This window comes from Neomonachus schauinslandi, chromosome 9 (genome assembly GCF_002201575.2).
Source record: "Neomonachus schauinslandi chromosome 9, ASM220157v2, whole genome shotgun sequence".
NCBI lineage: Eukaryota > Metazoa > Chordata > Mammalia > Carnivora > Phocidae > Neomonachus > Neomonachus schauinslandi.
In genome coordinates this window covers 2,087,348-2,113,065 of record NC_058411.1, presented here as the reverse complement: position 1 = coordinate 2,113,065, position 25,718 = coordinate 2,087,348, and the positions used below count along the sequence as shown (strand labels likewise).

The 25,718-nt window shown below is 40.1% G+C and overlaps 1 protein-coding gene and 1 non-coding gene across 7 annotated transcripts in view; both read left to right on the top strand.

The window, feature by feature from the left end:
- Positions 1-25,718, top strand: part of MARK3 (microtubule affinity regulating kinase 3) — a 120,964-nt gene that overhangs the window by 24,448 nt on the left and 70,798 nt on the right. For all 6 annotated transcript variants that reach the window (XM_021679867.2, XM_021679866.2, XM_021679865.2 and 3 more), the window contains exons 2-3: positions 7,122-7,313; positions 25,422-25,475. In XM_021679867.2, coding sequence (XP_021535542.1) covers positions 7,122-7,313; positions 25,422-25,475 — 246 coding nt within the window. The remainder of the gene's footprint in view (positions 1-7,121; positions 7,314-25,421; positions 25,476-25,718) is intronic.
- Positions 24,785-24,975, top strand: LOC123325962. Its single transcript, XR_006540794.1, has one exon. It is a non-coding gene; the product is annotated as a U2 spliceosomal RNA (small nuclear RNA).

The following is a 25,718-nucleotide window of genomic DNA, read 5'->3' as shown; positions in this document are numbered from 1 at the left end:
CTGCTCCGCGGGAAGCCTGCTTCTCCCTTTCCCTCTCCCCCTGCTTGTGTTCCCTCTCTCGCTGTCTCTCTCTCTGTCAAATAAATAAATAAAATCTTTTAAAAAATAAAAGAAAATGAATGCCAAGTAGAAGCACTACTAACTGTTACAGGGCCATATCAAACTAATGTAAGAGACAGTAAGAAAAATGAATGGGGAATGCATTTCATTTTATGTTGTACATATTAGTTCTTAAAAAATGTGTCCATGTGTAAGAGCCATCAACTTTAAATTACTATATAACCAGAAGACACAAATGAGAATATACCTTAGACACACATACACCCCCAAAAAATTATCTTTAATTTTTTTTAACATAATAAATATGATCCCAGGTTTACCTTTGTAGCTACCTGGTAAAGCCCAACCTGAAATTTGAGAAGCATACTTAAGCAATCAGTTTTAACTGGAAAAGGACACTACTAGAAAACTGTAGGCCAATATCCCTGATGAATAAACTGCTTCTGTTTTGAGGTGTTTGGTTTTTTTTTTTAAGTTAAACACATTAGAATTTTTTTTTTTTTAAGATTTTATTTTTAAGGGGTGCCTCGTGTCTCAGTTGGTTAAGTGTCTGCCTTCAGCTCAGGTCGTGATCCTGGAGTCCAGGATGGAGCCCTACATCAGGCTCCCTGCTCAGCGGGGAGTATGCTTCTCCCTCTGTTTCTCCCCCTGCTCCTGCTCTCTCGCTCTCTAGTTCTCTCTCTCTCAAATAAATAAATAAAATCTTTTTAAAAAAAGATTTTGGGGCTCCTGGGTGGCCCAGTCGGTTAAGCATCTACCTTCAGCTCAGGTCATGATCTCAGGGTCCTGGGATCGAGCCCTGAGTTGGGCTCCCTGCTTGGCAGAGATCCTGCTTTTCTCTCTCCCTCTGCTGCTCCCCCTGCTTGTGCTTTCTTTCTCAAATGAATAAATAAAATCTTAAAAAAAAAAAAAAAGATTTTAAAGTAATGTCTGCACCCAACATGGTGCACGAACCGACAACCCCGAGATCAAGAGTCTCATGCTGTACCAACTGAACCAGCCAGGTACCACTAGATTTTTTTTTCTTTAAAGATTTCATCTATTTATTTGACACAGAGAGAGACAGCTAGAGAGGGAACCCAAGCAGAGGGAGTGGGAGAGGGAGAAGCAGGCTCCCTGCCAAGCAGGGAGCTGGATGTGGGGCTCCATCTCAGGACTCCGGGACCACGACCCGAGCTAAAGGCAGACGTTTAATGACTAAGCCACCCAGGTGTCCCCACCACTAAATTTTTTAATTTAAGGACTTTATGTTAAGGAAACATCAAACTAAATATACTAAGTTTAACTCTATTATAATTTAACAAACATCACGTATTTCAATTTGTTGTATGAGTTTTTATAGTCTAATGGAAATAGAAGTTTCTTATTGCTTTGTGTTATGATTGTTTATTTGCATGAGTGTGTATTAGTTTAGGTTGAGTTATACTGTGATAACATACACAACCAAAATCCTAGTGGTTTAACACAGTAAAAACCTTTGTTTACACAGTTTGCCTGAGGATTCATTGGCTCCATGAAGATTGATCTCCCTGCCCAGGCCAGTTTGGTCCTGTGGCATTCTGTCTTTGGGCAATGCTCAGGATTTAGGAGAGCAGAAAATGGTTGGAGTCAAGCACCGGCAGTTAAATGCTTCTGCATGGGAATGACATGTCACTTTTGTTCGCATGCCATTGGCTAAACTTAGGCCACATGGCTGTGCCAGCTCAAATGAGGGAAGAGGGTATGAGTTCCTTTGTGAAGTCAGTGGACTCCTCCACAAACTCAGAAGCAAAAGAGCCAATATAGTGGGTAATAGTATTGTCTACAACAAAGTAGCATAATATAGATAGATAGAAAGTACCTCCGGAACCCAAAGGAAAAGAAAAAAATCTGATGAGATGGAGGAAGAGTCATGGAAGGCTTCAGACAGATGGTGACAGATGATCCAAGCATAAAGGAATGAGTAGGATTTTCTTAGGTTTGAAGAGAAGAAAGGGTACTCAAACTGAGGGACCAGGACCATGCTAGAGAATAGCGGATGATGTAGCCTGAAAGGAGGAATGGCTTAGATCAGAGAGGACCTGGAATTCATTTCCGGTTCATTCAGCAACAAGATATTGCACAGCTACTCAGTGCCAGTCACTGCTCCCAAGTTCTGGGAATATCTGATAATGAACAAAACAGACAAAAAACTTTGTCCTCCTGAAGGTTACATCTAGTGGATGCTAAGGAGTTACTCTTTTATTGTAAGTAGGTTGGGGAGTAAGCAAAGGTATAAACTTTGGATGCCTATGCATCTTTTTTTTTTTTTAATATTTTATTTATTTATTTGACAGAGACACAGCGAGAGAGGGAATACAAGCAGGGGGAGTGGGGGAGGGAGAAGCAGGCTTCCCGCAGAGCAGGGAGCCCGATGTGGGGCTCCATCCCAGGACCCTGGGACCATGACCTGAGCTGAAGGTAGACGCTTAATGACTGAGCCACCCAGGTGCCCCTGGATGCCTATGCATCTTAAGATTCTTTTAATATTCCTATTTTACATGAATTAGAAGACAGTTGATTTGCACATAAGTTAATATTTTGTTCATTTAACTGTGCCTCACTCTAGAAAACTTAATCATGAGAAGCTGAACTTATAAAACATGTAAATTAGAAAATATTTTTACATTACAAAAGCTTTTTAAACCCAAATTTTGGATAGTAGTATAATTTTTTCAAAAATTTTTATTTAGGGGCACCTGGGTGGCTCAGTTGGTTAAGCGACTGCCTTCGGCTCAGGTCATGATCCTGGAGTCCCGGGATCGAGTCCCGCATCGGGCTCCCTGCTCGGCGGGGAGTCTGCTTCTCCCTCTGACCCTCCCCCTCTCATGCTCTCTGTCTCCCATTCTCTCTCTCAGATAAATAAATAAAACCTTTAAAAAAATTTTTTTTATTTATTCATGAAAGAGAGAGGCAGAGATAGAGGGAGAAGAGGCTCCCCTTGGAGCAGGGAACCTGACATGGGACTTGATCCCAGGGCCCTGGGATCATGACCTGAGCCGAAGGCAGATGCTCAACAGAATGAACCACCCAGTGGTTATGTTATATAGTAGTATATATATATAATTATAGGAATATATTAACGACTGTATTTTCATTCTGTAAATAGTAAAACCACTTGGACACATAGCTCATGGGGACAGGGATTTTGTTTTATGCACTGCTGTGTTTCCAGTACCCAAAACAGAGCCTGGCACATGCATATACATATATAAAATCTGGGGCACCTGTGTGGCTCAGTCGGTTGAGCGGCTGCCTTGGGTTCAGGTCTTGATTCCTGGGACCGAGCCCCGCGTCGGCCTCCCTGCTCCGCGGGGAAGCCTGCTTCTCCCTCTCGCACTCCCCCTGCTGTGTTCCCTCTCTCGCTGTGTCTCCCTCTGTCAAATAAATAAAAAATCTTAAAAAATTAAAAAAAAAATCTACCATGTCATCACTCAGTAAATATTTGAATGAATGAATAGAAGAAAAGTTCTGTTTGGAAGATAGAAAAGAGAAATTTCCCATAATCTAAGCATCTGAACACTACAGTGATAGTATTATATTATCATGTTATAGTCATTCTGATATCTATTAAATCCCTGTTCTGTGCCAACTACTGTTCTAAGATCTAAGGAATAATTAATTATACCTGTTTTCTCAAAACTTAAATGTAGTTTGGAAATAAACATATAACAAACATGATCACCAAAATTCTTTTTTTTTTTTTTTTAAGATTTATTTATATGAAAGAGAGAGAAAGTGCATGCGTGCAGTTGCGGGCTGGGGGGGGGCAGTGTTGGGAACAGAGGGAGAGAATCTTCAAGCTGACTCCCTGCTGAGTGCGGAGCCTGACACGGGGCTAGATCCCACAACCCATGAGATCATGACCTGAGCTGAAACCAAGAGTTGGATGCTTAACTGACTGAACTACCCAGGCACCCCACCAAAATTCTTCTAAAACCATACTCCATCTGATGTACAAAATTTGCATTATAGCAGCACGTTTTGTTTACAACAAATGTACCTGTTTTATGTGAAGCCCTCCTCTCATACTTAGTTGCTGTTTTAGTTTTTTTCTTTGATGAACAGATCTTCATTTATAAATAGACTATTTCTCCAACGTTCTTATTTTGAAATTAGAATCCTTTTTGTTAGAGGAACAGTATTACAAATTGCTTACATTTGTAGCTGGTTCATAAAAGCCAACTTTACTTAAAATATACATTTACAATAAAAACATAAAAATTGTTGTTTGCATGCAGTATTACATGATAAATAAAACAGAAGTGAATCTATCCTAAAACCTGATATATGAGGGAGAAATATTTAATTAGAGAATATGAGAAAGTAGATGGAGTTTAACAGGGAAATTCTGAAAAAAGACATCTTTGAAGACTTCAGAAGCTAATCGCACAAATTCTTAAGCTTTCACTTGAGAGCACTTGTTTTTCCTTTTTCCTTGATACGTGTATTACGACGTAGTTTCTTATGTTTATCAGCTGGATTCAGGCTTGATTTGATCTATAGGTAGTGAGAGAGCAAGAGAAAAAAGGGACATTTTCCTGGATAAAAAGAAAAAAGAATGAAGGAGATTTCGTGTATATGTATGAGTGCTGGGAGAGAGAGCAGTGTCCTGAAAGGCAGGCAGTGGGCCACAGCATCCTTTGAGCAGGTGTGAGGCAAAAGGAAGCATGAGGCAGCTGGATGCTTGTGCATGCAGAATTGTACACATTGGGTGTTTGTAATTCCAGTACCTTTCTGTTTAATATGGTTAGAGGTATATCTGCTTTGTTTTACTTTTATGGAGCATATTGAGTATTCATCTAACTAACATTTATCAAGGACCACGTAGTCTGGCTGGTTTTTTTTTACGTTTTTATTTTAATTCCAGTTAATATACAGTGTTATATTGGTTTAAGGTGTATGATATAGTGATACAATTCCGTACATGACCCGGTGTTCATTGAGACAAGCATGCTCCTTAATCCCCATCACCTATTTCCCCCATTCCCTCACCGACCTTCCCCCTGGCCCCCCCCCCCCGCCGATAACAATCAGTTCTCTATAGTTAAGAGTCTGTTTCTTGGTTTGTCTCACTCTTTTTCCCCCCCTTTATTCATCTGTTTTGTTTCTCAAATTCCACATATAAGTGAAATCATATGGTATTTGTCTTGCTCTGACTGACTTTGCATTTATATACTCTAGATCCATCCGTGTTGTTGCAAATGGCAAGATTTCATTCTTTCCTTTTTTTAAATTTTATTATGTTAATCCCCATACATTACATCATTAGTTTTTGATACAGTGTTCCATGATTCATTGTTTGCGTATAACACCCAGTGCTCCATGCAGAACGTGCCCTCTTTAATACCCATCACCAGGCTAACCCATCCCCCGACCCCCCAAGATTTCATTCTTTTTTATGGCTGAATAATATTCCAGTGTGTGTGTGTGTGTGTGTGTGTGTGTGTATCTCCTTTTTTTTTTTTTTTTGAGATTTATTTGCAAGAGAGAGCACAATGGGGAGGGCAGAGGGAGAGGAAGAAGCAGACTCCCCACTGAAAGGGAGCCCGACATGGGGCTCAATCCCAGGACGCTGAGATCATGACCTGAGCCAAAGGCAGATGCTTAACTGACTGCGCCACCCAGGTGCTCCTGTATCTCCTTTATCCATTCATCAATCAATGGACATTTGGGCTGTTTCCACATCTTGGCTATTGTAAATAATGCTGCTATAAGATAGGGATGCATGTATCCCTTTGAATTAGTGTTTTTGTATTTTGAGTATAAATACCCAGTAGTGTGATTGCTGGATCATAGGATAGTTCTTTTTTTTAACTTTTTGAGGAAACTCCACACTTTTCCAGAGTGGCTACACCAGTTTGCATTCCCACCAACAGTGCACGAGGGTTCCCCTTTCTCCATGTCCTCACCAACACCTGTTGTTTCTTGTGTTGTTGATTTTAGCCTTCTCACAGGTGTGAGGTGATAATCACATTGTAGTTTTAATTTGCATTTCACTGATGATGAGTGATAATGAGTTTCTTTTCATATGTCTGTTGTCCATCTGTATGTCTTTGGAGAAATGTCTGTTCATGTCTTCACATTTTTTAAAATTGGATTATTTGGATTTTGGGTGTTGAGTTTGGTAAGTTCTTTATATATTTTGGACACTAACCCTTTATCAGATATGTCATTTGCAAATATCTTTTCCCATTCCATAGGTTGCCTTTCAGTTCAGTTGATTGTTTCCTTTGCTGTGCGGAAGCTTTTTATTTTAATGTAGTCCCAGTTGTTTATTTTTGATTTTGTTTTGCTTGCCTCAGGGGACCTATCCAGAAAAAAGTTGCCACAGCCTCTGTCAGAGAAGTTAGTTACTGCCTGTGCCTCTCTAATCTGGCTGCTTTTTAAAAAAGATTTTATTTGTTTGAGAGAGAGTGAGCAAGAGAACAGAAACTGGGGGAGAGGCAGAGGGAGAGAGAGAAGAGGGCTCCCTGCGAGGCTCGATCCCAGGACCCTGGGATCATGACCTGAGCCGAAGGCAGACGCCCAACCGAGTGAGCCACCCAGGCGCCCCGTAATCTGGCTGCTTCTTGAAACACATTATTTTGAATTACTGTTAGCAGCATAGTGTAGAAAGAAATTGAGAATCCAGATTCTCTTTGGATCTTTCACTAAATAGTGATGTGGCCGTGAATAAATCACAAAAATACCCTCCACTGGTGAAGGATCATATGTGCAGGTGCACTTAATAGCTTATGGACAAGTTACATTCTTTATGACTATAAGGCAGTCTTGTTATTCCTATTTTCTGTTGCAGCCACATCCAGAAAATATCTCATTTCCTTCTGAACACCCACTTCAACCCTTGATATTTTTCTTCTCAGCATTTCCTTGTTTTCCTCATAAATTTAGATCATGTGGGCAAATTTCTTTAAAGTGCTAGATGCATTAAGATTAAAATTAAAGCAGTAATGTTTTGTTTCTTCAACTAGGGGCTCTTAAAATTTGGCAAATACCATGTGTTCTCTCATTTCCTAATTTTTGTGTATGTTATATCGTAGCACACGTCACATGGAGATGGGCGGCAAGAAGTTACCTCTCGCACGGGGCGCTCTGGGGCTCGGTGTAGAAACTCTATAGCTTCCTGTGCTGACGAACAGCCTCACATCGGAAACTACAGACTGTTGAAAACAATCGGCAAGGGGAATTTTGCAAAAGTGAAATTGGCAAGACACATCCTTACAGGCAGAGAGGTAAATATTAAGCCTAATTTCTGTTATGACACTTGCTCTGTTTAGTTCCATGTGAGAGAAAGAGGAAGATAATTTATATATTTGAGTTAATTTCTAAGTTAATTAAATGTTTTTAAGAACAAGAAACTTACATACTAATTATCTGGGAGTTCTTTTGCTTTCCCATTTCTTTAAATTAAGTATTACATTGAGTATTTGAATGAGCTTTTGCCTTAAAAAATGGGTCATGTTTTATTCTTTTTCAGTGTAAACCTCTGCCACCAGAGTAAAAATTGTTCTGAACTTCTTGTATAAGCTCACAGTACTTGTAAATCAGTAGTGTTTTCTGTTTTTATAGATTTTATCCTCAAGAAGTTTCTTCATTTCCCCAAATAAGCTTTTCTTATAGCTTATGTTTGATTGGTTGTTGTGTAGGAAGGCATATGCTTTCCTGACTTTTGTGGTGATTGGCTTTCTGTTAAACCACATTCTGTATTTATCAAAAATACATTGGTTAAAACTACTAAATTGACTCCTTCATGTTCTACATGTACAGTATAGAACCTGTTTTGCTTTTTTGACTTCTTTTATTTAGATCTTTATGCCTGCTCTTCCCTCTGCCTGAAATACACTTCACCCTTTTGTGCAGGGATCATTTCTGGGAAGGAGTTGTTGACAGACTCCCTTTTCCCAGGCATGGGACTCAGGTTAAAAATCCTGATACTGCCCCTCAGATAGCATGGAACTGCTTATTTCTCCGTCTTTCCCCTCTAGGCTTTAGGGCAGATGTCCATACTTAACACACTGTTTAGCACATAGTAGGTGCTTAATAAATATATGTTGAGTGATTGTAATGGTACTTTTGAATGAAGCTTTTTATTTTTTAAAAAGATTTTATTTGGGGGCGCCTGGGTGGCTCAGTCGGTTAAGCGACTGCCTTCGGCTCAGGTCATAATCCCAGGGTCCTGGGATCGAGCCCCACATCGGGCTCCCTGCTCAGTGGGAGTCTGCTTCTCCCTCCCCCTCTGCCTACCTCTCTGCGTACTTGTGTTCTCGCTCTCTGTCAAATAAATAAATAAAATCTTTTTAATTAATTAATTAATTTATTTATTTTTTAAAGATTTTATTTATTTGACAGAGAGAGACACAGTGAGAGAGGGAACACAAGCAGGGGGAATGGGGGAGGGAGAAGCAGGCCTCCTGCAGAGCAGGGAGCCCCATGCGGGGCTCAATCCCAGGACCCTGGGATCATGACCTGAGCCGAAGGCAGACGCTTAACTACTGAGCCACCCAGGTGCCCCAATAAAATCTTCTTTAAAAAAATTTTGTTTGTTTGTTTGTCAGAGAGAGAGAGCACAAGCAGGGGGAGCGGCAGGCAGAGCAGGCAGAACAGGCAGAGGGAGAAGCAGACTCCCTGCTGAGCGAGGAGCCTGATGCGGTTCTCCATCCCAGGACCCCAGGATCATGACCTGAGCCGAAGGCACACACTTAACGGACTGAGCCACCTAGGCGTCCTGGAAGAAAGCTTTTTAAAGAAATGTTTTCCCTGTACCAGAGCCTCCTGATAGGTGTGCCAAGACAGTGTTACAGATGTGTCGTGGTATTGAGGCTCGCAGCCTACCATGCCTGGGGCTGCTGGAGCAGGACCCTGGGCCAGCCATTCTGTCAGTAAGCAGCCTCTGTTTGCTGCAATGTGCCTGACAGTTATTCTCATTTTCTGTGTGTTTTGGGAGCTAAAGAAGGTTGGGAAGCACAGGTCTACACTAACTGGAGTTACAGACTTTAAAAGTTTGCCTCTTCATGTTTTGTATCAACTTAAGTGACAAATCACTGGTCAATCCTTGTTGTTGAGATACCTGGGTTGCTTTTAGAGTCAGAAAAAGCATGAGTGGGTGGGGCTTTCCTTGCTGTCCTTGATCAAAGCTTTCTGAAACAAGGCAAAACCTCTTGAGTTTAGTCCCCACCAATTCTAGGTGGTTACTCGGCCAGTTTCCTTACCTGGGCAGCTGGTAAGTTGAAAGAGGAATGGGACAGACAGACCCTCTACCCTTCTCCTTAGCTGCAGTTTGGCCTACCGTGTTTTTATCTAGGAGGTTCTCTTTCCAGAAAGGTTTGAATCTGACCAGCAGAGTGGCTTAATTTAAAATTTTTCTGTCCTTTTTTTGTTTTTTTAAACTTTGAATTAAACCATTTTACAAAACCGTTTTGTTTTTTCCCTATTGTAGGTATTAACCAGAAGCATGGAAAATGTAAACATTATATTTTATATATTATAACATTATATTTCTATATTATAGAAATTCATTATGTAGGAAGTACAGGTTCCTTGAAATTTCTCTCCTCAAAGAGGATCACTTTCAGTAGTTTGGTGTATATTCCCACAGTTTTTTATATAGACATTAACTTTTTGTTTATTTTAACAAAAAGGGACTCATGGACATAACAGTAATTTTCTTAGCAATGTACTTGACCATGTCTGAATCTTAGTGCTCATAGATCTGACACATTCTATTTCCAGTATGTGCTGGCTCCATGGTTTATCCCCCGTCAGTGGGCATTGAGTGGTTTCTGATTTTTTTTGCCCCTGTAAACATCTGCAGTGAACATTCCTTAACATAACTCTCTACCCTTGTTAAGAGAGTTTCTGTAGGATAAATTCCTAGAAGTGGGTGTCCTGGGTCAAAAAGGATGAATATTTGACATTTTAATAGGTACTGCTAAATTGCTTTTGAGAAAATGTCAGAGTACTTTATTATCCTACCAAACTGAATGAGAGTATCCATTTTTCTATACCCTTACTAATACTATATAGATAATTTTCTGATGGACAAAAAATTATTATTTTTTTAAAGCTTGCTTCCTTTTGATAACTAGATTGATGATATTTTCATGTATTTTTGTCATTCATATTTGCTTTTTAAAATAAGTTTCCCGGGCGCCTGGGTGGCTCAGTTGGTTAAGCGACTGCCTTCGGCTCAGGTCATGATCCTGGAGTCCCTGGATCGAGTCCCGCATTCGGGCTCCCTGCTCGGCAGGGAGTCTGCTTCTCCCTCTCCCACTCCCCGTTTGTGTTCCCTCTCTCGCTGTGTCTTTCTCTGTCAAATAAATAAATAAAATCTTTAAAAAAAAAAATAAATAAATAAATAATAAAATAAGTTTCCCGTTTGTATCCTTTATCCATTTTTCTTTTCTCTTTCAAATCTTAGTGACTGGGGCGCCTGGGTGGCTCAGTCGGTTAAGTGTCCGACTCTTGGTCAGGTCCTGATCTCAGGTTGATACTGAGCTCTGTGTCGGGCTCTTTGCTCCGTGGGGAGTCTGCTTCAGATTCTCTCTCCCTCTCTCTCTCTTTTTCAAATAATAAATAAAAATCTTAAAAATAAATAAATCTTAGTGATTTAAACCCATTATGTGTTTCATGCATCAGTCTGATCTGTCTGGGTTTCATGACTTGGTGAGAAAGGTTTACTTTGTCCCAAGATCTAAAAACAAGGTTCTGTATCTTTTTCAAACACTCCTATGACTCCCGTTTGAATGTTTCATTCATTTGGTATATATTTTGGGAGATTAATATGAAGTGTAGGGATCAAACTCTTTTTTTTTTTGACCATGTGGATTACCACTTGTCCTGGGATCATCTGTCCTTTTCCCCAATTGAGGATACCTGCTTTATCACATACCAAATTCCCATATGTGTCTTTTTGTTTCTCTGATCTGTTTGTTTAGTCTTGTATCCATATGGTGGTAATTTTATTACTGCAGCTTTGAATTGTACATTTGTATGTTTCAGAGTAAGTTAAATGCTCTGCAGATTATTCTTATTTTTTAAAAACTGTATACCTCGGGGCACCTGGGTGGCTCAGTCATTGGGCGTCTGCCTTCGGCTCAGGTCATGATCCCTGGGTCCTGGGATCGAGCCCCGCGTCAGGCTCCCTGCTCAGCGGGAAGCCTGCTTCTCCCTCTCCCTCTCCCCCTGCTTGTGTTCCCTCTCTCGCTGTCTCTCTCTCTGTCAAAATAAATAAATAAAATCTTTAAAAAAATAAAAAATAGAAACTTTATACTTCTTCTTGCCATTTACTGTGTTAGATTTATTTTAGAATCAAGATACTGTGTCCCAAAAATAGTCTTACTGGAAATTTGATGAGATTAATTTTGATTGGAATTAACTGGATTTATAAACTGATCTGGGGGAAATTTGCTATTTGAATGATACCAAGTCCTTCTATATAGGAATATGAAATGTGTCTCAATTTTGTTTTCAGGGTTTGTAATTTTCTTCATCTAGGTTTTTCATCATTCTTTTTTTAAGGGGATTACAAACAAATTCTACAGAGTAGGTGAATAGTTTTGCATAATTCTTAAGTTCATTCCAAGGTATTTTAAAATTTTTGTTGCTGCTGTGAATGACATTTTTTCCTTAGCTGTTATGAATAATATGGGAAGGCTGTAACATTTGTATAACATCTTGTATCTGAGCACCCTTTGAACTCACTCTCATTTTGGACATCAGAATTAAGCACGTTTGTGTTATTTTTAAAATTACACATCATTTTTTCCTTTGATGTACAGTTCTCTGAATTGTAACACATTTATAGATTCATGTTACTACCACCGTAATCAAGATACAGAAAAGTAGCTACAGAGAGCTGTCAGGTCAAGCTGTTTTTTAAAGGATGGGCCAAATACCAACATGTTTATCTGTTAATGGGAATAATCTGACAGAAAGGGGGAAAGTGGTGCCGTGGGAGAGATATTTGAGAGGGTGAAAGGAGGTGGCGGAAGTATTGGCCCTGGTAATGTGGACAGTTCTTACACAGAAACAGGAGAAAGGTAGAGAGAGGGCACTGGCCTGGGTGCAGCTCAGGACTCTGTGTGGTGGTGTGGGAGCTTGTAGAGGTTTTCTGCTTGTTGCAAGTATTTTTTCAGTAAAATGGAAAGCAAGATCATCAGCTAAGAGTGTGATTATCAAGGAGATAGGAGATTTTAGAGATGTGAGAAGTTACAGTAATTACTGGGCAAGCAGAAGAGTTAACGGACTGGAAGAAGGTAGTAGAATTGCCAGGTGGCCTTAAGGCTTCCCTAAGGGGATCATGGATTTAAAGTGGGAATAAGCAGCATGGCTGGAAATTACTCTCCAGCAACATTCAGGTACCCAGACACAAGCATGGCATTTATAGATAGTTGGGATTTTTTCACACTAAGTGTAGAGAATGGGAACAGAGCAAGGGCATTGATTTGGAATACCTAAGGGAGTGATTACAGTGAAGGACTACAGATTTGAATAGGAAATAACTTGAGAGAGAAGACAAATCATAAGAAGGTGGTGGGACCAGTCATTATGGATCCTGGTGAGTTCAGACAGTTACTGGTGTTCTAGATTGAGTAGTCAGGAAAGGTAGAGGAGGTGATAGAGAGTGGGAAGCTCAAAATTAAGGTCAGAAAGAGTTTTCCAGTATTGGTAGTTCTAGAGATTGGAGTATAACAATGTAAGTGGCTTAAGTGTGTGAATTTTTTTTTCCTCTCTAGAACCTTTTTAGACTCTTCACATTTATCCTTGCTATTCAGAAATTTCACAGTGAGGTACAGGGAGTTGATCTGCATCCATTCTTCTTTTTTTTTTTAAAGATTTATTTCTTTATTTGAGATAGCGAGAATGAGAGAGAGAGAGAGTACATGAGAGGGGGGAGGGTTAGAGGGAGAAGCAGGCTCCTCGCCGAGCAGGGAGACTGATGCGGGACTCGATCCAGGGACTCCAGGATCATGACCTGAGCCGAAGGCAGTCGCTCAACCAACTGAGCCACCCAGGCGCCCTGCATCCATTCTTCTTGATTGCTCATTGGACCCTTTCAGTTTGGAGATTCTTGTCTTTCAGTTCCAGAGAATTGTCTCATTTTATTATTTAAAAATCTTCATTCTGTAATTCTTACTAATCAGAGACTGGAACTCTTGGAAAAGAACCTTGACTTTTTTTGAAAAAAATCTGTTTTCCATCTGCGTTTCTATTTTATTTTCTGGGCAATGTCTTTAATTTCATCTTTTGTTAAATTTGTGTGTATGTGCGTCCTGTTGTATGTCCTCCCCCTTCCTCCCAGCTCTTTCTTTCTTTTTTCTTTTTTTTTTTTTAAGATTTAATTTATTCATTTGTCAGAGAGAGAGAGAAAAAGCAGAAGCAGCTGAAGCGGCAGGCAGAGGGAGAAGCAGGCTCCCCACTGAGCAAGGAGCCCGATGCAGGACTCGATCCCAGAAGCTGAAGGTAGACACCCAACCGGCTGAGCCACCCAGGTGCCCCTCTCCCAGCTCTTTCTTGTTCTCTGATTATTTGTTTGTATAGTATCCAGTTCTGGGATCATGAATGCTGTTTCTTCTGTTAACAACTCCCTGTGAGGGTAATAAAGGCTTTCCTCTTTTTTTTTTTTTTTGTTTTAATAGATTCTGCTTCCTGCACCATTTCTCTTTTCTCTGGGGTTCTTCCTTGGTAACCGTCTGTCATACAGAGCCTTTCTTTGGAATCTGATAATCTGTGGTCATCTGTTTGTATTTCAGATGGAGCTCTCAGAAGCTCATCAATAGCTGAGTTTGCAAACATAGGATATGTTTGACCACACGTAGCTTTCCTGTTGGGAGTTGTCTGGTGCTTTTATTGCAGGACCCCAGATATCTGTGTCTTCAGATCTCTTCCCTGAGGCCATTTCGTTTCTGTAAATAAGAATCCTCTGTTCTGCCTGGGAGGAGCTGGCCATCCAACCCCTCATGGTAGTCTGACACTTAATGTCCCCTTTTTCATCTCCAGGCCTGTTCCTGTCCTCTCCTGGGCTCATTGAACTTGATTCTCATCATCTCCACAGAAAACATTCTTAGCCTCTACAGAGCCAGTGGTTATTGGCTGGGTTGGGGAGCAGCACACATTCTGCATACAGACTTGTAACCTTGTAATTAGCCCAGTAGCTCCACTGTTGCCTTTGGTGCCTCCCAACCTCCCAAGTTTGGAGCCCTTCCCGAGTTATGCTGGGCAAATCATGTTGTTTCTGGTGATGGTTTTCTCTGCTCTCTTTCAGAAAATTACTGAACTAGTTTCCCCACTGTTGTCTTGTTTTTATGAGGAAAAAACCCCTATTGTACAAAACAAATTATTAACTGTGCTGTTATGCCTGTATGCTTTTACTGTCTGTCCTCCACACTTCACTGGAAGTGAGCTCTTAACCTGCTTGCATCTGTGTCCTGTCTCCGGCGCTGAAGGAGGCACCAGAGAGCAGGAAGGGGAAGGGTTAGATCTGGCACCTCATTCACCATTTGTTGTTGATTGTAAGAATGAAAAACTGTAGTTCTTCATTCCGGGTGTGCTCAACTTCTTGGGACTTTAGATAAGTGGTTTTTTTTTTTTTTTTTAAGATTATTTATTTATTTATTAGAGAGTGAGCAGGAGAGAAACAGCTGAGCCACCCAGGCGCCCTAGATAAGTGGTTTTATATTTTAGTAACAACTTTTTGTGTGTGAAGATCATCTTCACAGAGAGTTTGGAGACTAGAGAGGAAGAAAATCCCACACTTAAAATATTCTGAATACCATTTTTATCTTTGTATATTCTCCATATGTATGTTTTTTCATCATATTTTTGGTCATAATTTTGTATTCTGGTTTTTCTCTCTCAGAATTTCATGCCGAGCAGTTCTCCATGCAGCTTCATGGTCATTGTACCAGGTTTAGTGGTTGTGTGCGGTTGCATTGATTAGAACGACATTTCCCAAGTTCTTTGTGTCTCAGAATGCAATTTTAAACTTTTAAAATTGAGGACTCCCGGAATTCCTGGGTGGCTCAGTTGGTTAAGTGTCTGCCTTCAGCTCAGGTCATGATCCCAGGATCCAGGGATGGAATCCCACATCCGGCTCCTTGCTCGGCAGGGAGCCTGCTTCTCCCTCTGCCTGCCACTCCCCCTGCTTGTGCGTGCGCTCTCTCTCTCTCTGACAAATAAGTAAATAAAATCTTTTTTTAAAAAAATGAGGACGGGGCGCCTGGGTGGCTCAGCTGTTAAGCGTCTGCCTTCCGCTCAGGTCATGATCCCAGGGTCCTGGGATCGAGCCCCGCATTGGGCTCCCTGCTCAGCGGGGAGCCTGCTTCTCCCTCTACCCCTCCCCTTTCTTTCTCTCTCTCAAATAAATAAAATCTTTTAAAAATAAATAAATAAGGGGCGCCTGGGTGGCTCAGTTGGTTGGGCGACTGCCTTCGGCTCGGGTCATGATCCTGGAGTCCCGGGATCGAGTCCCGCATCGGGCTTCCTGCTCAGCAGGGAGTCTGCTTCTCCCTCTGACCCTCCACCCTCTCATGAGCTCTCTCTCTCTCAAATAAATAAATAAAATCTTTAAAAATAATAAAATAAAATAAATAAATAAAAGTAAAAATAAAAAAAATTGAGGACTCCCCAAAAGCCTTTGTTTACATGGGTGGTATAGACTGATATTTACCATACTAGAAGTTAACACTAATAAATTTAAAACATATATTAATTCATTTAAAGTAATAACAGGGATGCCTGGGTGGCTCACATGGTTAAGCATCTGCCTTCGGCTCAGGTCTTGAACCCAGGGTCCTGGGATCGAGTCCTACACTGGGCTCCCTGCTCAGCGGGGAGCCTTCTTCTCCCTCTCCCTCTGCCTGCTGCTCCCCCTGCTTGTGCTCTCTTTCTCTCTCTCTCTGACAAATAAATAAAATCTTTTAAAAAAATAAAATAAAGTAATAACAGACCTTTTACATTTAATTTAAATAACTTTTTTTTTTAAAGATTTCATTTATTTATTTGACAGAGAGACAGCGAGAGAGGGAACACAAGCAGGGGGAGTGGGAGAGGGTGAAGCAGGCCTCCCGCTGAGCAGGGAGCCCGATGTGGGGCTTGATCCCAGGACCCTGGGATCATGACCTGAGCAGAAGGCAGACGCTTAACGACTGAGCCACCCAGGCGCCCCTAAATAACATTTTCATGGGGAAAAAACCCCTATTGTACAAAACAAATTATCGAAAAGAGTGACATTGTTTTAGTTTTTTGCAAATATCTTTAGTGTCTGTTTTAATAGAAGGTTGCTGGGTTTTCATATATTCTTCTGCATCTATGTCAGTATACTGCTTTGGTCAAAGTTTTTTTAAAGTTATTTATTTGAGAGAGAGCAAGCGAGCGAGCACGAGTGGGGGGAAGGGCAGAGGGAGAAGAGGGAGAAACAGGCTCCCCACTGAGCAGGGAGCCCATGAGGGGCTCGATCCCAGGACCCTGGGATCATGACCCGAGCCGAAGGCAGATGTTTAACTGACTGAGCCACCCAGGTGCCCTTGGTTGAAGTTTATGAAGAAAATCTGACCCCACACGGATAATATAACTAGAAAAGAGAGGAGTGTCTTAATTCCCTTTTTCAGATAATTGCAAATATTGTTCTTTGATACTCTACTAAAACTCAGCAAGTAGTAATTTTTGGTGGCAGAGGGGGCAATGATTAATGGAATGTTTATTCAAAACAACTATAGTGACTGCCAAAAAGTATTGATACCCAGAACAATTTGCTTCATTTGGAAATTAATAGTAGTAGATTTGGAAGTGAGCGAGCAGAAGGGTGAAAGACAGGCTCCTATTCCACTAACAGATATAATTGAAAAGTATAAAGATGTTCATCTTGCTTTTAATACAATCTGGAGGTAGAGTATTTACAGTTGGTGTGCAGAAAAAGAGAACCTCACCTGAACCCAGTTTCTACAAATTAAAAATCACTCACTTACACAACTGTTACACTTTTTTTATTGTGGTAAAATATACATAACATGAAATTTACCATTTTAACCATTTTAAGTGTACAGTTTGGCGGCCTTAAGTGCATTTGCATTGTTGTGCAACCGTCACCATCACCCATCTCTAGAACAGATACAGTTGATCTCACTTGCAAATTCCATATTTTCAGATTCATCTGCTCACTACAATTTGTTTGTAATTCCAGAATCAGTACTTGCGATGCTTTTGCAGTATTTGTGGACATGCACAAAGCATCAGAAAGTTTGAATTGCCCAATGTATGCATCCCCAGCTGAGATCCAACAAGGTGATGATGCTCTGCCTTGTTTCAGCTTTCATACCACAACAAATGCTCTCTTTGTGGTCTGTTTACTCCATGGTTTTTGCATTTTTGTGCTTTTTGTTGTCAATTTTGCTGTTTAAAATGGCCCCCAAGTGTAGGGCTGAAGTACTAGCTAGTGTTTGTAAGTGAAAGGCTGTGATGTGCCTGATAGAGAAAACACATTTGTTAGATAAGCTTCATTCAGACATGAGTTAGGCTCTGCTGCTGGCTGACAGTTCAATGTTACTGAATCAATGATATGTAGTAAATAAGATGTGCTTAAAAAGAAACACACATAAAACAAGGTTATGTATTGATCAGTTGATGAAAGTTTTTATGACCTGGGGCCCATAGGAACCTAACCCTGTATTTCCTCTAGGAGCAGTATTCACAGTGGCTTTGTAGAACATAATCACCATACCCAGCAACAAACAACTCTCTCTGTTTTTGAAAGAGAAATTATCTGGTGTTTTCCCCTAACAGATATATGGAGAAGGGTATCAAAAAATCACAGGCTTTCCTTGTATATCTATGATTTTTGATTCGCCATTAGTGTTTTCAAGGGGGAGCACTACGAAGCAAATTGAGAGCTCTCTACATGGGACATGGTATGTGGAGGCTGCTGGTCATGTGCCTGGCTTAGCTTCCTGGTGGTCAGTAGGAAAGTTGCCACATACACAGCACAAAGTGATTTTCTCAGTGAGGTTTCCCTGGATTGTACCCTTCTTTGGGCACACTGTAGTCTTTTATGTGCCCTGCTATGTGGGCCTCAGATTTTTATCTTCCAGAAATTGTTTAAAGTCACTTTTCTCCTGATGGCACCTCTCCGATTCTCTTTGTCATTCTGTCTTTGTTCTTTAATTGGACCAGCAGGTGGGAGAAGAGGGAAATGCATGGGATCAATATGCCGCCTTTAACTAAATGCCCTCATTGTGGTTATGAGAAACCTTTTCACTTAGTTATTTATATTCAAGTTCAATTATGCAGTTTAAAGAGTCAAGGCTTGTTTAAAAACTGAGTCCCTTGATCCCCCACCCCCATTTCCTAATCTCCCAAGATGGCCAATTTCAGTCTTTTAAACTGTTTTATTTTTTTTTTTTGTTTGTTTGTTTTTATTTTAATTCCAGTTAGTTAACATACAGTGTTATATTAGTTTCAGGTGTACAATATAAACTGATTCTTTAGGTTTTACTTCTATCTTTAACATGCTTTTATTCTTTTTTTTTTTTTTTTAAAGATTTTGTTTTATTTATTTGACAGAGAGAGACACAGCGAGAGAGGGAACACAAGCAGGAGTGGGAGAGGGAGAAGCAGGCTTCCCGCGGAGCAGGGAGCCCGATGCGGGGCTCGATCCCAGGACCCTGGGATCATGATCTGAGCTGAAGGCAGACGTTTAACGACTGAGCCACCCAGGCGCCCAACATGCTTTTATTCTTTAAAAACATTTTTTATTGAAGTATAGTTGATACACAGCATGCTCTTATTCTTATTTAATTTTTTGGTTTTAGGCATTATCTGCTGTCTTTTCATGATCGTTATTTAGAGTCACGATTGATTTTTTTTTTTTTAATAAACTCCTTATTGAAATATAACACACATCCAGAAAAAGTGCCCAGATCATAAGTGTACACCTTGATGAATTAACACAAAGTAAACACATTTGCATAACAATGACCCAGGGCAAAACTATACTATGACTTGAACCCCAGAAGCTTCTCTTCTGTCTTCTTCTACTCACTTCTCTGTCCTTCCTCCCCAGGGTAACCACTGTCTTGACTTCTAATACCGTAGATCATTTTTTGTCTTCCTTAATGTGCTAATGGAATCATACAGTATATATTATTTTGTGTCTGCCTCTTTTACTGCACTTTATGTTTGTGACATTCTTCCATGTTGTGTTTCTTCCATGTGTTGGGCGTTATGTTTTAATTTGAAGTTTTATTTTGTAGCCGCTTATTGTAGTTGTTCAGCTTGGTCGTTATTGCTGTGGACTGAATGGTGTCTCTCAAAATCATATATTAAATCCCTAACCCCCAATGTATTTGGAGATAGGGCTTTTGTGGAAATAGGTTAAATTAGATCATAAAGGTGGGGTCTTGATCCAGTAGGATTAGTGTCCTTACAAGAAGAGACACCAGAAAGCTGCCCCCTCTCCACCATGTAAGGACATGGTGAGAAGGGGGCCATCTGCAAGCCAAGAGGAAAAGCCTCACCAGGAACTGACCATGCTGGTCAGATTCTGATCTTGGACTTCCAGCCTTCCAGTCTGTGAGAAAATTTATTTTCTGAGTATTTAAGCCACTCAGTCTATGGTATTTTTGTTACCGCAGCCTGAGCTAATAATCCATCCTTCCAGGCTACTGCATCCTCTTAAAGACCTGGGATCTTTTTTTGACTGCTCTTTTAGTGTTTGTGGATGCTTTAATGCATGTTGGGAGCAGGATTTTGGGACCTTTGACCAGTAGAAAATTGACAGGAAGTGAAAGATAAGGGTATTTATTTCTCTGGTGGGTGTTTGCTACAGGTTTATTGGGCCCTCTAGGGTGACGTATACTGAGGGAAGCCCTTCTCGTGTATGAGCTCTCTTTTTCCCTCTTTTGTAATTTTCCACTTTGTTTCTGGCATCAAGGTGAATAAATGGAATTTCCCAGAACTTCACACAAGTGGCAGGGGCAGTCCTCTTTTCTCCCCAGTGAACTCCCTTGGCTTTTGCTATGCACGCCCCATCCCCCGCCAAAAAAACCTCCAGAAAACTCCACAACCGTGGGAACATGTGTGTGGTCTTCTCTCCAGTCTCCATCTTTCTCAGGTACCTGGTGATGCCCCCACTTGCTTCCTCTCTTACTGACTTCGAGGTCTGAGCTCTCCCCCAGGCGCCAGCTCTGGGCCACGATTATTTTGGTAGTTGAGTCACCCCAGCAGGGAGCTGGAGGAAGAGGGGATTATAGGCTTCCCCCTCAGGCTTCATGGCCACACAGATTCACATCACTGTAAATTGCAGTGTTTCACTCAGAGGACACTTACTTTTAATAAAATGACTCTCTTCTGCAGTTTGATTTAGCTGAATGAAACACATTTTGAGCTCCTGCTTTTGCTTTAAATACTATTTGAATAGCAGTATTTGAAAAAGAAAATGCTGAAGAATAGAATCTTTTCTGTAAAATAGAACGCAGATATCGAGCAGAGCCAGAAGAAGCTAGTGATCAAGATTCTGGTCATGAGAGGGGCGCCTGGGTGGCTCAGTTGGTTAGGTGACTGCCTTTGGCTCAGGTTATGATCCCAGGGTCCTGGGATCGAGCCCCGCGTCAGGCTCCCTGCTGGACTGGGGGCCTGTTACTCCCTCTCCTTCTGCCGCTCTCCTGCTCTCTCTCTCTGCCAAATAAATAAATAAATAAAATCTTTAAAAAAAAAAAAGAGTCTGGTCATGAGAATAGAAACCAGGTCTCAGAGGATCAGAGGGAAGAAGAACCAGAAAGGCAGAATATTTGATAGATCTGGCCATCAGAAGGAGGAAGAAAACAGAATGGTGGCCAGAAAGGAATAGTGTATCTAAGGGGTTTCTTTGGAAATTGGGAGATCCATGGATACCACATAAAATTACTTATGAAAGTACAGTTTGAAGAAAATTAATCCATTAATCTTTGAAATAATATAATTTTTAAAAAAGATTTTATTTATTTGGGGGAGCAAGAGAGAGAGAGCATGAGCATAGGGAGGGGCAGCGGGAGAGAGAGAAGCAGACGCCCTGCCAACCAGGGAGCCCAGTGTGATGCAGGGCTTGATCCCAGGACCCTGAGATCATGACCTGAGCCAAAGGCAGATGCTTAACCGACTGAGCCACCCAGGCACCCCTGAAATAATGTAATTTTTTAAATTATTTATTTAATTTTATTTATTTAAATTAAAATTTTAAATGATATCTGTTAAAACACCAGAAACCCTATTTCTTCACTCTTCTGTCTCCATCTCGAACACGTGTGTGGTTACTGAGTATGAGTGGTCAGGGCTCACATAAGCTCAGGAAGCGCTTATGTACCTGGTAGTATGTTGGGGCTATAACAAGACGTCAGTCCCCAGGTGAGATGTGAACAAGGTCATTGTTTGTATATTCCAGCCACTGACATTTCCTTTCGCTTTTTTTTTTTTGCTATGGTTTCCACCAAGACTTGTGTTTTCCGAATATGAAATCAGAATTCTGTCTTTGCTTTTTTCAGGCACACACATGCTAACTCTCTACCCCTCCTGCATTTCTGATCTCTTTTTCCTCCCCAATTGGGGTGGGCTGGGGTGATGGGTCCTTATGCTCCAGGGTCAAGTTCACTGGGTGCCATGTTAGCAGCATTTTTCTGTCTTTAGTTCCTCTGGAGGTCAGTGGGTTCATAGGAAGTAATAGATAACTTAGGCAGATGGAGGCTTTAGGCCAAGTGAAGCAGGGGTCGTTGTTTTTTTAAGTGTTAATATGAATAAGTGCAGCAGTTCTTGAAGTAGCTATGGGGACCCCTGGAGGTCTCTCTGGAGAACCTTTTAGAGGGTCTGCAAAGTCAGTACTATTTTTGTAGTATTATTAAGACAGTACTTTTTCCATTCTCTTTCATGAACCTAAAGTAAAATTTTCCAGAGGCTATATGACGTGTGACATCACAACAGATTGAATATATGATATATGAGAATTTCATAAAAATGTTATTTATATTAACATGTAATGGGCTTATTTTTTTCAGTTTATTGTGATAAAATACACATAACATAAAATTACTCTTAACTATTTTTAAGTGTGCGTTTCAGTAGTATTGAATACATTTATATTGTGCAACCATTACCATCATGCATCTCCAGACCTATTTTCATCTTGTAAAACTGAAACTCTGTATCCATAAATACTAATTCCCCATTCCTTCCTTCCCCCATTCTACTTTCTGTCTCTATGAATGTGAACTCTCTAGGAACCTCATAAAGTGGAATCATGTAGTACCTGTCCTTTTGTGTCTGGCTTGTTTCATTTAACATAGTGTCCTCAAGGTTCATCCATGCTATAGCATGTGTCAGAATTTCCTCCCTTTTTAAGACTGAAAAATATTCTACTGTATGGAGACACTACATTAGGCTTATCCATTCATCGCTCTGTGGACGCTGGGGTTACTTCCACATCTTAGCTATTGTGAATAGTGCTGCTATGAATGGGGTGTACAAACATCTATTTAAGTCCCTGCTTTTGGTTCTTCTGGGTACATACCCAGAAATGGAATTGCTTGATCATATGGTAATTCTATTTTTAATTTTTTTGAGGAACTCTGTACTGTTTTCCACAGCAGCTGTACCATTTTACATTCCTACCAACAGTGCACAAGGTTTCCAGTTTCCCTACATCCTTACTGCTTGTTGTTTTCTGGGAGGTTTTTTTTTTTTTTTTAAGATTTTATTCATTTATTTGAGACAGAATGAGAGAGAGAGAGCACATGAGAGGGGGGAGGGTCAGAGGGAGAAGCAGGCTCCCTGCCGAGCAGGGAGCCCAATGCGGGACTCGATCCAGGGACTCCAGGATCATGACCTGAGCCGAAGGCAGTCACTTAACCAACTGAGCCACCCAGGCGCCCCTGTTTTGTTTTTTTATAGTAGCCATCTTGATGGGTGTGAAATGGTATGTTGGAGTTTTGGTTTGCATTTCCCTAATGATCAGTGATGTTGAGCATCTTTTTTATGTGCTTACTGGTCGTTTGTACAGTTAACCCTTGAACTACATGGTTTGAATTGGGCAGGTTTACTTATACGTAGATTTTTTTCTTTAAATGCAGTAGAGTACTATATTTTCTCTTATCATTTTTGTAATACATTTTCTTTTCTCTAGCTTACTTTATTGTAAGAACACACACAACATACAAAATATGTGTTAACTGTATTATCAGTAAGGCTTCCCATCAACAGTAGGCTATTAGTAAAGTTTTGGGGGAATCAGAAGTTATTCATGGATTTTCAACTTCGAGGGGGCAGTGCCCCTACCCCCATATTGTTCAGGAGTCCACTGTAGATCTTCTTTGAGGAAATGTCTCTTCAGGTCCTTTGCCCATTTTTCAGTTGGGTTTTTTGTCGTTGAGTTGTAGGAGTTCTCTCTATATTCTTGATATTAATCCCTTCTCAGATCTATGATTTGTAAGTATTTTCCCCATTCTCTGGGTTGCCTTTTTACTCTATCGATATTGTCTTTTGATGCACAGAATTTAAAAATTTTTGTGAAGTCTAATTTGGCTATTTCTTTTGTTGTCTGTGCCTTTTGTGTCATATCTAAGAAATCACTGCCCAGTCCAGTTCTGTGAAGCTTTTACTGTATGTTTTCTTCTAAAACATTAGAAGAAATTTAAAATTTAAAACTAGTTTTAAATCTTACATTTCGGTGTTTGGTCCATTTTGCGGTAATTTTTGTAGATGATGTTAGGTAGGAGTTCAGTTTCATTCTTTTGCATGTGGATACCCAGTTTTCCCAGCACCATTTGTTGAATATTATGTTGAAATGAATCTTACTATGTTCAATACTTATTTTTACAATTTTTCAGTTTTCATTTGTAATAAGGTAAATATTAATAGATATAACCCACATTTGGGATCATTAGTAATCTTTAAGAGTGTAAAGGGAACCAAAAAGTTTGAGTACTACTGACATAGAGGATCTCCAAGCACTTTCCCCAGACTTTTACTCCCTTTCTTCAGTGGTGCTTCTTATTGGATCTGGTCCTGAAGGATGCACAGTAGGAATACAGCCTCATCAGTGTGGGGTTAGATCATTTGTTGTCCTGGACCTCAGTTGCAAAGCTGAGTTCATTATGTTCTCCAGTTCCTGGCAAAGCCTCTTTCTTCACTTATGTTCCCTTTCATCCCCTGTTGTTACCCTCTCCCCCCATTCTGGATGTCCCTTGTTCCTAGAAGTCACTTTTATTCTAGAAAGGACAACATACCAGATAAGGACGCTGCTGCAAGTCCACTTAGTAAATATTAGTAAAACTGATTTTTATTTTTTTTTTAAGATAAGTTTGTATGACTAGAAGCTATAGTTCTTTCTTTCTGTATCTTAGTGGCTTGTTAAGACTGCTTGGGGTTTACTCACCCCTTTTTGAACAAAGGTGACCAGGTAATCCATTTGTTGTCTCTGTACATGTTTCACTTGGCCTACAGATTGCTGTGGAACTAGTCCCTTTTCCTTCTTTAACTACCTAAAGATCTTTTCTATTTTTTTTTTTAATAAAATGTTTTTAAAGTTTTAGATTGAACTCCAACCTATTAGTTCATATATTTACTTAATTATCAAACTCTTACTCTGTGCAAGACACTCTGAGCAAGGCATTCTGGGCTATATAAATCTGTAAAAGCTGTACATACTGCCCTTGGATCCCAGAGTCAGATAAAATTAAAATATTGGATTGCTTCTCAGCCTTTTGACTAAGAGCAAGTGTAGTATCTGTTCCTCTCAGTTTAATATCTGATACATCCTCTCTCTGAGGACAATACATTAAATGGATTTGGGGAACTAGGAAATGGAATAGGAGCTTGCTCCGTCCGCTCCGTGCATTGACCTGGTATTGCAGTACTTCCAGGAATGGTGCAACCACCACCACTCCTGCCCTTGGATTAAAATTTAAAAATTAAAAAAAAAAAATAAATAAAAAATTTAAATTTAAGTATTGCCAAATAGGGAATAGATCTTCATTGTCCTACGTTTTTATTTTATTTATTTATTTATTTATTTTATTCTTATGTTAATCCCCATACATTACATCATTAGTTTTAGATGAAGTGTTCCATGATTCATTGTTTGTGCATAACACCCAGTGCTCCATGCAGAATGTGCCCTCCTCAATACCCACCACCAGGCTAACCCATCCTCCCATCCCCCTCCCCTTGTCCTACGTTTTTAGAAGTGTTTTCATTATATAATCAATCTCTCTCTGTTTCTCTCATGTCCCACATGTCTGGGCATTTACAAAACTATTACCAGTTAGTCTATAGTTACCAAATTTATAAAATCTATAAATATTTATTAATTTATTTTTTTCTAGGTTGCAATAAAAATAATTGACAAAACTCAGTTGAATCCAACAAGTCTACAAAAGGTAAGATTGGTTCGGTATCCAGTATTTTTTTAAATGATTTTCAGTGCTAATTGCCATCTAATTGGTCCCACCAATACCTCAACTGCTATTTGTATATATTACGTTTAGTACAATAAGCTTCCTATTTCTCGATGAATGCAACTTAGGTGTAGTATTATATGAAAAGTTGTTGGATTTTTTTTCCTTCAGATGAAGATAATGATTTTTAAACGTTCTTAATAGCACAAATGGAAGGCTGTACAT